Source organism: Eubalaena glacialis, chromosome 9, assembly GCF_028564815.1.
Source record: "Eubalaena glacialis isolate mEubGla1 chromosome 9, mEubGla1.1.hap2.+ XY, whole genome shotgun sequence".
Taxonomy (NCBI): Eukaryota; Metazoa; Chordata; class Mammalia; order Artiodactyla; family Balaenidae; genus Eubalaena; species Eubalaena glacialis.
Window position 1 is genome coordinate 23,715,565 of NC_083724.1, and position 14,174 is coordinate 23,729,738.

The 14,174-nt window shown below is 38.8% G+C and overlaps 1 protein-coding gene across 5 annotated transcripts in view; it reads right to left on the reverse strand.

Annotated features, from left to right (window-relative positions):
* The window catches only part of MUSK (muscle associated receptor tyrosine kinase), a 91,146-nt gene extending 85,487 nt beyond the window's left edge, over positions 1–5,659 (reverse strand). For all 5 annotated transcript variants that reach the window (XM_061201053.1, XM_061201050.1, XM_061201049.1 and 2 more), the window contains exon 1: positions 5,581–5,659. In XM_061201053.1, coding sequence (XP_061057036.1) covers positions 5,581–5,659 — 79 coding nt within the window. The remainder of the gene's footprint in view (positions 1–5,580) is intronic.
* Positions 5,660–14,174: the final 8,515 nt, after the last annotated feature.

Genomic DNA, 14,174 nt, shown 5'->3' on the forward strand with positions numbered 1-14,174 from the left:
TTTAACAAGATAATGGAATAGAGCCATTATTAAAAACTAAATTATATAAATTTGATTAGATAAATTATGTTAAAAACAAAGTAATAATACTCAACATTTATCACTTTCTAATTATTTTTCTATATTTTACTATTATCTATGTTCTTGTGGTTATTTACATCTAATGTCTGTAGAAATTGTAGGTGTGCTACTATACATCTCCTCCCAACTCAGTGTTTGTTGGTACCTGGAAATTGGCTGTGACTGGAGCATTTATACTACAGCAGTCAACAAATGTAACATATCAGGGCCTTTTTTTCCTCAGAGAGGCAAATGTTCAACATATATTAGCAACTGTTATCTAAACAGGATACTATTTACACAGTCACTGCAAATGGTAGTTTGAAGATATTGATGATATACAATATGCTCATACTTTAGTGGCAGGGAGCAGAATTGCATAAACAATTTTATTATGATATCTTTTTTTAGGATATGTAGAAAAAAATGGAAGAAAATATATCAATATGTTAACAGTCCTGGAAGTGTGGGTGATTTTCTCTTTTAAACTTTTGTATATTTTGTGTTTTCAATATCATTCTTAATGGCTGTGAATTATTTTTACCCAAAACCCCAAACTTTATTCATTAGTTGCTTCTCATTCAACATGCAGATGCAGAAGTGACAGAGTTAACAGACATAATATTATCTTTCCAACGAGGCAACACAAACTCTGTTGAGATCAGTTAAGATCAAAGAAGTAAATCTTAGAATGTCTTGATAAACTTAGACATGGAGAAATACATGAGCTCTTACTAAGAACAGCTTCCCTTAATGTTCAGTGGCATGACAGTTTTATGTGAGATTTGATTCTGTTTTTAATAATTTTAGTATCTAAAACTGATTAAAAACCTGCTATCAGCCATGCATTATACTTTTCATTCATGATCTCATTTATCACAACAAACGTAAAGGCAGATACTTTTATTATTCCCATTGGCAGATGAGAAATGAAGGCGACGAATTGTTCAACAACTTGTCTAAACAAAACAAAAGCAGGAAGTGATAGAACTGAACTTCAAAGTTAAGTTTGATTTAAAGTACCTATCTTTTAACTCTAAGCTATACCATGTGGTACTAGTTACTCACAGAAAGGGGAAAAACATGACTGACATCAATATCAATATCAATATCTATAGGCAGAGTATAGTCAGTTAAGTCCACTTTGCCCATATTCCAAAATTATCCAAACAAATCTGCTTTCAGATTTTTACTGGCACAATCACATAGTTGTATTTAATGATATTTGTTGACTCAGCAGACCGTCTCCTGTTTGCTTTCATTCTACTATCCAGCTTTCATCTCAGCCAGGGCCTGTTTAAACTAGGACACTATTTCTTCCCTCAATCCAAGGACCACATGAACAACAAATACATGAAAATAAACACAATGCTTTTCTGTACCCAAAGAGTAACTTGAATACTAGCTGCTGAGAAGGATATGACATTACCCTTTTATGGGCTCTAGCACATGGCCATTGACATACCAACTTCTGATTGACCAGCTGCTGACTGACATAACCAAATGACTGAATAAACAAAGAAGTCAGGTGTATTTGCTCCTTTCTGTTCTAGTAAAATTAGGGCTCAGACTTGGAACATGTTCATGCTTTTCTAACATCATGAATACAGTATTGTTTTTTCGGTATGACAAAACACTTTGGTGTCGGAAATTTTTCGAATCCCCCAAAGAAAGAGGATGTTCAGTATTGCTCATCATTTGGCATATCTTAGAAGCTGACACATTTATTCTGCTGGTGATGTAATCAAACATAAGTTATTTTTTCTTATGACGTCTTTGGAACTTGTAAGGTTCATTGATCATCTCAACAATTATTGTTATCTCACTTATTAACACCGTATCATTAATTCTTTGTCACAGAACACACTCTTGGTCCTTGCCTTCGGGAATGACACTGGGGACAGGCAGGTAGGAATTCTGGGTCAGCCTGTTAGAATTTCTGAAATGACCTCTCCTGGGGGGCATTCTTTTGTGATTAAGAGATGATTTCATAGGGACTCATCTAAAATGTGCTTGTTCCCCAGAAGTGATCACACCACCAATCATTGACAATCCTTAGCATAGTACATAACGTTATAAGTTGAGCACTGGTAGGTCCTTCATTTTAGGAGAAAACTGAGGCTTACAGTGACTACATGCTTTCCCTAAAGACGCACAGAAAGGCACTGGGGACTAGAAAAGGAACTCGATTGTAACATTCTCTTCCAGGCCTGCAATATCCTTGTTTCACTTTCTTCATTATTTGACCTAGACGACATGGTATGTTGCCATATAATCTCAGCTCCCTTACTCTCTAGTCCTTTAGCTGCACTGACCCTGGAAAGTACCAATCTTGAACTAATCCAACCAGCTGTCTTCACTGCTCATATGTTCATGAAGTATTGTTGGATAAAGTGAAACAACAGTGCAGATCAGGACCATGATGGGCGTGCAGTCTCCAGCCCCAGCGGGTCCTCAGCATGGACATATGGTCCTTCTACATTCTCGGATCCACTTCTCTCATCTTCCTGAATGGAACCATTTCCTTCAGGTCCTCTAGTCATCCCTTACTTGTCACTTTCCCCCAATAATCTCACGTCCTATTTCACTGAGAAGTTGCCTACTTCACCTTTCGAAATATGGTAGAAATCTTGCCATTTCTGCTCTTTTTCTGTTCTTTAAGGTCAATAATATTTAAAGCAACTGTGTTTCCGCAAACGTGGAATGAGTTACTCTTTCAATATACGTTAGTATAAAACATTCATCCAGGACTTGGTGTCCTGGATTTCAATGACAGCTGTGCCTGATCTGACTTAGTCATATGTCGAATTTGTGAATTCTATCCCTGTAGACATATGATTTAGAAGAAGAAGTTACTAAAATATGCCTCAAGTTAAATCACTTGGGACTCAAGAACTTCTAGGTATGGTAGTTATGGGGTAATTTTAAAACTGGAATTTGGAAGGGAGTTCTTTGTGCGTAGCATGTTAACAAATTCAGGGCTGCTTACATGAACTCCTATACTCCTCCAGAAAATCCCACTATACACTTAATACTCCCTGATAAAGCGTTAAATATTATTGAAGAATGTGGTTAAGGCGAATGTTCAATGAAATGTTGACTATTTTCATACATGACAGTTTATAAAATTTTCCTCCTTATGGTTTGATACTGAGCTCATGATTGAAAGTATTACTAGTTGAAATGATTCAGAAAGATAGTGACTTTTCCCTTTGTCTTTGAATATTAGGAATATCAATTAAATTAAAACTATAACAATACACTATTAATTCTACAAAGTTGGTTATTAATTTTATTGAGGAAATCCTATGCCGATGGTTGGAAAAGAACCCACGGAATACTCTTGCAGTATTTTAATTGTGTCACTTTATTTTGTGATATATTATGCTGCAGACGCCTTGATTCATTCACGATAAAGGACTTAGGAAAAAGGTATACCATCTAAAAAGCCTCTTCCCATTATTGCCTTCTGCCAAGAATAGAGAAAACAACTAGAGATATTTTGTGTAGAACAATTTCATTACTTTAAATAGTATTAAAATAATCGCATATTAATGTGTTTTTTTGTACCAATATATTCCATGTACTTCAACATTTAAAATTTTAAGGATTGTGTTTTCATGATAATGTTTATTCTCAGAACTGGTAAGTGTAGTTAATGAATGTTTGCTCTTCCAGGCCTGGTGTTTTGGCTAAGGCTGGTGTTAAACCCATATTAATTTAGATTTTACAATAATACTCAAATACTCTCTTTGAGTAGGCTAGGCAAAAATATTGTTTTAATTTTTTGATTTTACAGTCTAATTAAAGCAGTAAATAAATTATGAACAAATAAACAAGGTTGGGGTAACAATCTGGCTATTTTATTTAGAAGTCGGGGTTTTGGCTTTGTTACATTTATGCCACCGTTTTTGAAGTTTTCAAAATAAACATAGTGTGCTTCACCTGTAAAGTTTGGAAGCTACAAATCTTCTCTTTCTAGAATATAAATTAGGAGGTTGGGTTTGGTTTTTCTTCATGCACGAGATTCTAATTTGAACCAGAAAATCAATTGTCCTGCTCCTTGTAAGACTGGATTTCAGTAAATTTTAGCATTTAACCATGTCATTTTTATGTAACTTCATGGTTTAGAATAGCACAAATAAATTTATAACAATCCATAATTCCAAACATCCAGGTGCTGCCTTTCCGGACATCCGTTGTATGATCAGGAAGTATTAAAATAATCTGAAGCCAATGTTAAGTCTTTCTGGCTATTATTAGCTATTTGGAAAGATCTAGATTCTCTTTTATCTGGAGCTACCTTAAAGTATTAGTTGACAATTAGACATTTAAATACATTTGAAGATACCGTTGTACTCACGTAAAATAGAAAAAGAAAGCAACAAAACAACATAAGTCTATGAAATCCGACTGTTTGTGAAGAAAGCTGTATCTTGTTAGCATGTGAATTTTGACCTTGTGCTTCCAGAGATTCTAATGAACCACAAAATCTAAGCTATGTTTCCCATCTACATACAATATATTACCTTCACTTATCTATACAATACAAACCTGTTCAGTTCTTTGGTAAAGTAATATGAAGGGAAAATAATTCATTTGAGTGTGTCATAAATCACAGAACCTTTTTTTACTCTACTGTAATACATTTAATTTGAAAATTCTGTAATATCATTCAATCTGCTTTCTCGTGTCTTTGTAAAAAGATTTCAATGAAGCCTCCAGACACTTCACAAGTCACCTATTTTCCTATCTTTCTTCCTGATTTGAAATACCCTAGTCTCAGTTTCATAACACGCTGGCCAGAAACTGTGGACATTCTTGCTACTGCAACAGGTGTTTGTCAGTTTCTTAAGTTGCTTTCCTTTCCCCTGAGGTGGTGTTATTTCCGGTACATTCCAAAGGCTCTGAAAAAAACCTTTCACAGTCTCTTGCCAAACCAAATCATGGCTCCAGCCTCTAAGTTATTGAGAACCCATTGTTCTTCAGGCTTTTATCTTATAGGCACTTGTGTGCGTCTTTCTCTAATTCCAGTGTAGGAGGAACTAAAATATTGATTAAGAGTTTTGCAAAGCTGAAACTGAAAATGGAAATGATTTTTGTTCAGAAGCAAACACTCTGGATGTCTGGGAGTGCGGTTGATTATATTCCTGGCAAACCTGATGTGAAAAGGTTTTCATCATCCATTTAGACCACCCTGAAGTTTGACATACACATAAACAAACTGACCTCGATAACTTGCAGTCTACCTGCTAATGCTTCCCCTATAAGTGAGGCCTCCACATGCACTGAATGGCTGAACTTTTTATTGCAGAACTTAAGCAGGGGAGGGATAGCAGTAGAATGGAGACCATCAATCAATTGCTTATTTATACAGTTTTCTCCCTCTCCATATACTGCACCCCTACTTCACCAAGTAAAACCCAAGCGTGCCATAATATGAATCAGTCATGATCGGAACACACGCATGCACCTCAGAACTATGATAAGGCAAGAGAAGACAAGATTGCTCAAACCAACCTTTTGGAAGTTTCTCAGTCCCGCTGAAGGCAACCAAAGTAAGAATATGTACCAGTGGAATGTTGACAAGCTCTCTCATGATTAATCCAGGCTCAGGCAGCAGAAAGTTCTTTCTGGACAACGCGAGGAAAATGCCCCTCCAGTTTACATTTTAAAGCATAGTTTGTTCCAAAAGGGTCGTCTGCTAATGACTGTTTGTGTCAGCAGCTCCACTGACTCTAAGTATAATCAGGAATTCTCAGACTTGGCTGTAATGATGGACACGGCCAGCTGGTGAGTATCCACTTAGGCCAGTAATGCAAGTGTAGGGCTGGAGGAACAAGGGAAAGAAAATCCCTTTAGAATCCCTTTTAAGACAGTGGTAGAAGGACAATACCAGATGCCTTTTGCAACCATCACTGGATTCCCCGAGGTATAGTTATCCTGGTCTTCTGAGTCAGCTCACCATCCCTCCCGCACTCACCCCAGAACCCTGGGCATATCTAATCATGAGTCCTCCCCATTTCTCACTTCCCCCTCCCACATCCATCCCGTTAACAATTCCTACAGATTGCACCAACTCGATATTCCTTGATTTCCTCCCCTCCTTTGATTCCAGCTAGTCTCACCCTATCCCAACCTCCCTTTCAGACATTCATCTTCTTGGAATGACAGTGGTAACCTCCTGTCTGTTCTCTGTGCCTTGTGTCCTACTGTCCTCTAATCTCTTTTCAGATCACCTGCCCTACTCAAAAGTCTTCAGTGGCTCTTCATTACATAGAAAAAAATATTCAGATCTAATATGATGTAGGAAGGCTCGCTGGACTCTGCCTACCTGTTTAGCCCCATCTGCTACAATCCATGCCTCTAGTTTAGTATTTAGCAATCTGGTTCCCTGTTTACAGCCTTCCTGCCTCCATGAATTGTTCCTACTGTTCTCCCATCTTGGAATGCTTTTCCCTCCTCTCCACCCAGTTAATACCTATCTCAGCTTGATCATCATCTCCTCCTGGGAGCCATCCTGGACCAAAACTCCCACATCTTCCCAAAGTTGCATTAGGTTTACCTCCTCTGGGCTTCTCTGTCATTGGACTTACCACATGGTTTTAAGACTTTTTTCCGCTCGTGTTGGTGTCTCCCTCATTCTTTGGCTTCATGAGTCCACAGAGTCAGCAGCCATGGACTGTCAATTGTAGCAGATTCTTCCAAAATGTTCTCCTATGCGAATTGCCTTTTCCCACGGGAACAATGTGTCTTGGAGACTTTTCCATGTTAATGTACAGCACTACCTCATTATTTCTATTGGCTACACAGATTTCTAAATCGTGGATGTATGATGGTATATTTAACCATGCCCCAACAATGTATGAGAGAATCCATTTCCCCATACTCTCATCGACACTTACCTTTGAATTTTTACATTTAAGTAGAATAAAAAGGGTATGTCGTTGTTTTAATTTACATGTATTCCACTCTTACTATTGGTAATGAGAATTTTTCATCTGTTTGTTATTCATTTTCCTCTTCTGTGGCTTTTGTCTATTTTCCTCTTAGGTCATTTTTCTTTTTCTTATTAATTTATAGGAGTTTTAAAAACTACTCTGGATGTAAATAATTTATATCATTGGTCCATTGGATATTTTGCAAATATTTTCTGTGTAGAAAAGCTCTACTACCTAGCCATAGTGATTGCTTCAGAAATGGGCTTAGGGCTCAAGCTGGTTTATGGCTCAAGATCTCCACGGTATTTTACTGGACCTAATACAAAATAAGCTCCTCTTTCTTAGATCACCACCTGTGAGGACCAGGAAAGCCAAGGTTGTTGGAGGCTTCATGCTTCATTAATGAGAAATAGTGTGCAAAGCCAGAACGATCCATCAGATTTCCTTGTTTTTGAAATTAATAAATTCCTTTTTATTTTTTTGCTTGGCTAATATGAATTTGATTCCTTAAATTGCAATCAAAATAATCCTGATGTAATTTTAATAGAAGAGATATAAATTTGGTGTGGTTTCTGCTCTGAGAATATCCTGTGAATGCTACATACTTCGTGGGAAACTTTGACACTAGCAAGATAAGCACTTTTTTTTTATGTGAAATTTAGGAATCAGCAGGATGAACAGAGTGGCTGTGGTTCCCATAAGCAGCACTAGGGAAAGCACAGGGTTCCAGAGATTTGGGTGACTATAGATTTATGAGCTAAAATTAAGCTCAGGATCACCACCAGCTGTTAATAAAGGGAAGTCCAAGGTGAGTGATTCAAGGGGCCTCTATTCAAATGTCCAGGAGGAGGATTTGGGAGTGAGCACTCTCCATCCTCTTTCCCTTTCCCCTAAAGTATAGAACAAGCACTGATGGTGCCCATTTTGAATCCAACAGGAATTGTACTCTCTAGACCAGTGACCCCAGGAAATTATCCCCTACTTCAAATTCCACCACAACCTGAGCCTGAAGGTGACAACAGTACTGTGCGAAGCTAGGGGGAGACAAAACTCTGTGGAGGGAAAGCCAGAATGTGTGGCTGAGGGCTGGTTTAAAATCAATCAATCTATTTCTGTTTTGCATATAAGTTCATTTGTATCATTTTTTTTTAGATTCCACATATAAGCGATATCCTACGATATTTGTCTTTGTCTGGCTTACTTCACTTAGTATGATAATCTCTAGGTCCATCCATGTTGCTGCAAATGGCATTATTTCATTCTTTTTGATGGCTGAGTAATATTCCATTGTATAAATAAACCACATTTAAAAAATGATACAAATGAACTTACATGCAAAACAGAAATAGACCCACAGACACAGAAAACAAACTTATGGTTACCAAAGGGGAAGTGGGGGAGGAATAAATATAGGAGTTTGGGATTAACAGATGCAAACTATTATGTACACAATGGATAAACAACAAGGACCTACTGTATAGCACAGGGAAATATACTCAATATTTTGTAATAACCTATAAGGAAAAATAATCTGAAAAAAATATATATATGTATGTATAACTGAATCACTTTTCTGTATATCTGAAACTAACACAACATTGTAAATCAATTATACTTCAATTGAAATAAATAAATAAATAAATAAATAAAGTGAATCAACTGTTGGCTAAGAGAAGCCCCTGGAGAGTGTGGCTTAGGCATGGATGCTGCAGCAGCTCCCAAAGTGTAGCAGCTGGAGGTTGTCAGCCAATTATGGTCCTTGCAGCAGTTTCTTGGAACCTGGATACAAAATGGCCTTCCGTCCTACAATACAAGCAAACCTATTCCTTATAAAGCAGGCTCATTCAGCCACAGAGAGTGGAGACTGGGTGCCAGCCAGTTATTTGGCTTCTTTCTTGGGCATGTGGAGAGTAAATGGGGCTGATGGCCAGTCTTCCCTTCAGTAAAATGCACTCAGTCACTAGGTAAGCTTGTCCTGCCACCTCTGGTATCTCTGCTTCTTCATCTCAAGAGCTGGCCACAAGAGCAAGTAGCACCATGCTAAGCCATATCTTGAACTCGATGCCAGAATTCAACCATACAGCGGCTGATGAGACCAGCCCCATTCCTGCTGGAGTCAGCACATCCCCCAGTTAGTGCTGCTGGTCTGTACCCTGCTCTCATACATCTGCTGAGGCTTGGCAAGGAGCCCCTTCTAATTATCACGAAGGGCAATGACCTGGTACTCTGCCTCACCGGTCAGCAGACAGTGGTTCAGAAATGCCACATGGATTGCCCTCTCCAGAAAATTCCTGGGAAGTCAAAGGGATATTCTGGAGTTCTATTTTTACAAATGGATTTAATGTCTGATTAAATATGAGGATGGCAGTTAGAGATGCATCAGTATTCTGGGAACATATACCTTGTAAAATTGGGAGGGACTCTTAAAATGTTTATTCAATGCATGAATGGATTATATTAACTACCTACTGTTTGCTGAACATTCAGCAGGAATCAATGGAGCAAGAAACAATGGCTGGTGATAGAGTGAATATTATACAATAACATTAATAATTAACTAAATTATAATCTGGAGAGATACATTGTACTGTGAAATTATATAAGAACTGAGCCTGACCTAGTCTGAGGGCTCAAGAAATGCTTCTCTGAGAAGATGCTCGTGAGGCTTAAACCCTGCAGGATAAGTAAAAGCCAGACAACTAAACTAGGGAGGTCTGGGAGTGGGCCATAACAGGTAGTGGGAGAAGAACGTGGAAATGACCCAGAACATGAAGGATGTGATGGAAAGAAAGCGGGTCAGTGTGTTTGGAGTATACAAAGTGAGGGTAAAACCTACAGAGGCAGGTAGAGGAGGTCATTCAGGATCTTGTATATTTCAGTAAGCACTTCATTCTAAGAGCAGGAATAACTCATGGGAATGTAGATCACAAATAAAGCTATAAAAGTGAATCAACTAGGCTAAGGGGAGAGTGTAGAAGGACAGGAAGCCCCAGAACTGAGCCATGAAACATCCCACCCTTTAAAATTCAGTAGAAGATAAAGAGCCAGAGAAAGAGATTGACAAGGAGCAGCTAGCGAGATAGAAAAAAAACTGATAGAGTGTCACAAAAGGGAAGGGAAGGGAAGAGAGCAGCGTTTCCAGAAGGAGAGCCTACTTTCCAGAACTGTTCTGAATGCTACCAAGGGGTCGAGTAAGAAGGAACGGAAAGGTTTCCATTGAATTTAGCAACATAGAAGTAATTAATGACGTTGATAAAGGGCAGTCTCAGGAAACAGTGGAGAATGAGGTGAGAAATCAGAGCGGTATAGAGAGATGGAAGAGTGAATAAGAGGTGTGAAATTGGAGACAGTATGGAAATATGATTCTCTCAAGAAGAGTGACTATGAAGGGATAGAGAAAGTTAAGCAGCTGGAGGGAGAGGTTGGATGAAGACAGAACTGATTTTTCATTTACTTTGAAGGTGTGCTGTGAAGGATCCTGTAGAAAGAAAGAGGTTAAAGACACAGGAGAGAAAAGAGATAATAGACAATTCACGGTCTCAAGGAAACCAGGTGGATAGGATCTTGTCGTAGAAGATGATGAGGAAGGGATAAGTAGGGAAATTTTTGGCAGGAATGGCAAAGAGTTTACTGAGCCCTCATCTGATGACTTCTATCATCTCTATCAAGTAGAAGATGAGGTCGGAGAAGATTTAAAACAGTTACTCTGGAGAAGAAGAGAACACACTGCTGAGATTGTTCAGTATAGAGTCATACTGATTCTCATATACCCTGGTGTAATTTTTTTTCTCTACCAATTCTCAGCTTTCCACATAACAGATGTTGAATTGTTAGGTTTATTTGGGGGATGGGGGAAGGAAAGGGTATTTGTCAGTGATACATTAACCCAAGGAAACAGCATTCCAGAAGAGAGAATGAAGTGTAATGATAGGAAGCAAAGTGGATGTATTGAGTTAGAGATAGTCAATAAACCAGTGATGATACTGGCAGGACAAAGAAGGTAGGAAATGGACAATGGGAGCAAGCAATGAAAAGGGTGAATTCAGGGATGGAGGTAGGTTTAAACCAGTTTAGGAGTTCATATTGGGAACACAGCCCATGACCCGGGGCCATTTTGCTTATGTGTAGTTAAGCTCATTTCTCAGAGTGGAGACCAGCTCTGTAGCTGTTGCTATTCACACGAGGGGCAATGAGGTTGTAACAGTGTAGATGGAGAGAAAAGGACAGATTTAGGACAAGTATGGAAAGGTGAATCAGAAGGATTTGTTCATAAAGACAGATTTCCAACTGGAAAAATTGAGTGAATATAGAAAATGGAGTATTGTATGCTAGCAGGAATTTCCAACAGGTAAATGTATATCTTATATATCTCAGGATGCTGTTTGGGTCCCAAAACAAAATAGATGGCCGAATCAAACAGAATAAAGGAAGATGTACAAAGGTGTAAGGTATTGGGAAACTACAAGAATTAGTGTGGAAACTGTAAACCACTAACAGTCGCCCTTTGCCATTTCTAGGCCTAAGGGTTTAAAGGGCAGGAAAACATTTACTGGAACCTAGAGGCAGAGATGACTGTGTTGAGAGAGAGCTTCCTAATAGGAGCGAAGACCTTTGGTTGAGGGATTCCGCCAGCTCGTGAGAGTGCCTTTGATTTCTGCAGATTCTCACCATTAGCCAAACCCAACAGGAAACAAGAGGGCAAGAAAGCCCATTAGTAGAATTCAAAGAAGTCAGTTTCCACAGCCACAGAGCAGGGGAGAAATTGGTCTGGAGAACAAATGGAAGGACACCCCAGGAGGCCTCTTTAGGAATTCCAGCTTCACCTGGAGCACAAATCAGATAACAGATAAGAGAGGCATACCAGTATTCCCATTCGTTGTAACAATTTCTTTTTGAATCATTCAGTCATTATGTCATACTTCACCCACCTCTCTAATTGTTCCCAAAGACTGATTACACTGCTTCTATATCAACCGTTATTTGCCCCTTTGAAATACATCTTCGATACTACAATGTGTTACAGGGGCTTTTCCAGACTATGGGTCTACTTCTCTGGCTTTTCTAGACTATGGAACAAAAGTATTCTCTGAGGCCTCTAACCTGTTCATATCCCTGAATTTAGCACTTCTTCCTGGTTCATCGAACCCCTCTGGCAGCATCAAGAGATCAGTCTGAAAATCCAATGCAAAATTCTAATATGGTTACAGTTCAAAGACTCTGAAGTTCCTACATCTGGCTTAAATAGCACTGAGGGAAGAAGTCCTCCACCCTGCCTACTGGGAATGCCAATTTCATCAGCCACCTGCTAGAGAAATGTTTGGAGCTGCCATTACTCTCCAGGTTTCATCAACCTTGCCTCAATCTTCTGCCACAGGCTGTTCAGCCCCTTAATGCTGCTGCCAGTGGGATTTTCAAGTAATTAAAAAAATTGTCCACTACACGCCTATTAGAATGGCCAAAATCTGGAGCACTGACAACACCAAATGCTCGGGAGGATGTGGAGCAACAGGAACTCACATCCATTGTTGATGGGAATGCAAAATGGTACAGCCATTTCAGAAGACAGTTTGTGGTTTCTTACAAAACTAAACATACTCTTACCATCTGATCCAGCAATGGCACTCCCTGGTATTTACCCAAAGGAGTTGAAAACTTATGTCCACACAAAAATTTGCACACAGATGTTTATAGCAGCTCTATTCATAATTGTCCAAACTCGGAAGCAACCAAGTTGTTCTTCAGTAGGTGAGTGGATAAGTAAACTGTGGTACATCCAAATGATGGAATATTATTCAGTGCTAAAAAGAAATGAGCTATCAAGTCATGAAAAGACATGGAGGAAACATAAATGCATATTACTAAGAGAAAGAAGTCAATCTGAAATGGCTACATATTGTATGATCCAACTATATGACATTCTAGAAAAGGCACAGCTATAGAGATGGTAAAAAGATCAGTGGTTTTGAGGGGCAGGGAAAGGAAGGAAAAGATGAGTAGGCAGAGCACAGAGGAATTTTAGGGCAGTGAAAATACTCTGTATGATATAATCATGATGGATATATGTCATTATACATCTGTCCAAACCCATATAATGTATGACACCAAGATTGAACCCTAAGGTAAACTATGAACTTTGGATCATTATGATGTGTCAGTGTAAGCATCCTTGCTAAAAAACATACCATTCTGGTGAATGATGTTGATAATGAGACAGGTATGCATGTGTGGGGCAGGGGGTGTATGGGAAATCTCTGGACCTCCTTCTCAATTTTGTTGTAAACCTAAAACTGCTTTAAAAATATAAAGTCTTTTTTAAAAAAGAATTTATGTAAAGAGTCAAGTACAATGATAGTATTCATGTTTTTATAAAAGTTTTATTATAAATATTGAAAAATTCTGACAACTACAGATGTCCTTTTATGACCAAGAACTAGTCATAAAAACATCTTTGCAAGGAAGGCATTATACTCTATAGTGAAGTTGTTTTGTTTTGTTTTAATTCAGTATTTGAAACTCCTCCTATGTTTGTGTGAGTTTTGGTAGGAGGAAAGTCTATGCTGTCCCTACAAAAGCTAAGAAAAGTGAATACTTACTCTTGTGAACCTGCTAGCTGGGTATGGTAAGTGACCTAAGCTCAGACAATCAGACGCCTTTGCTGGAACTGTGAATCTGGAGCAAGTGTCACAAAGAAAGAGGTAGTTAGAATTCATGCCAGTGGTGGTGGCATCAAGTGTTCAGTGGCAGTGGTGCCAAGGGCAGCATGCGCCCATAGCAGTGCCTTAGCAGTATCCAGTGTCTAGCGATGGCGGTGCCAGTGCCCAGCGTTCAGCTGCAGAGCTGTGTCATCCTGACCTGGCTGTTCCTCTGTTGAGATCGTGGCCCAAGTGCTTGCCACCTTAGGTTCCTGCCTGGCTCTTCAGTGTTCCCCAGGATTCCATAAGCTACCCAATATCCTTCCCCCAAGTTCCCTTTCTCCTAAATAAACCAGCCATTTGTTGTTGATTTCAACAATAAATGTCTATTTTGCAGAAAAGAAAATTAAATCTTTGAAAGGTTGAAAATGTGTCCAAAGTTTTATAACTAGTAAATGATGGAGGCAGAATTCTAATACAGGTCTGTCTGGCTTCTAAATATGATTCCCGCCCATCCCAGCCCCCAAACCACTGCATCTAC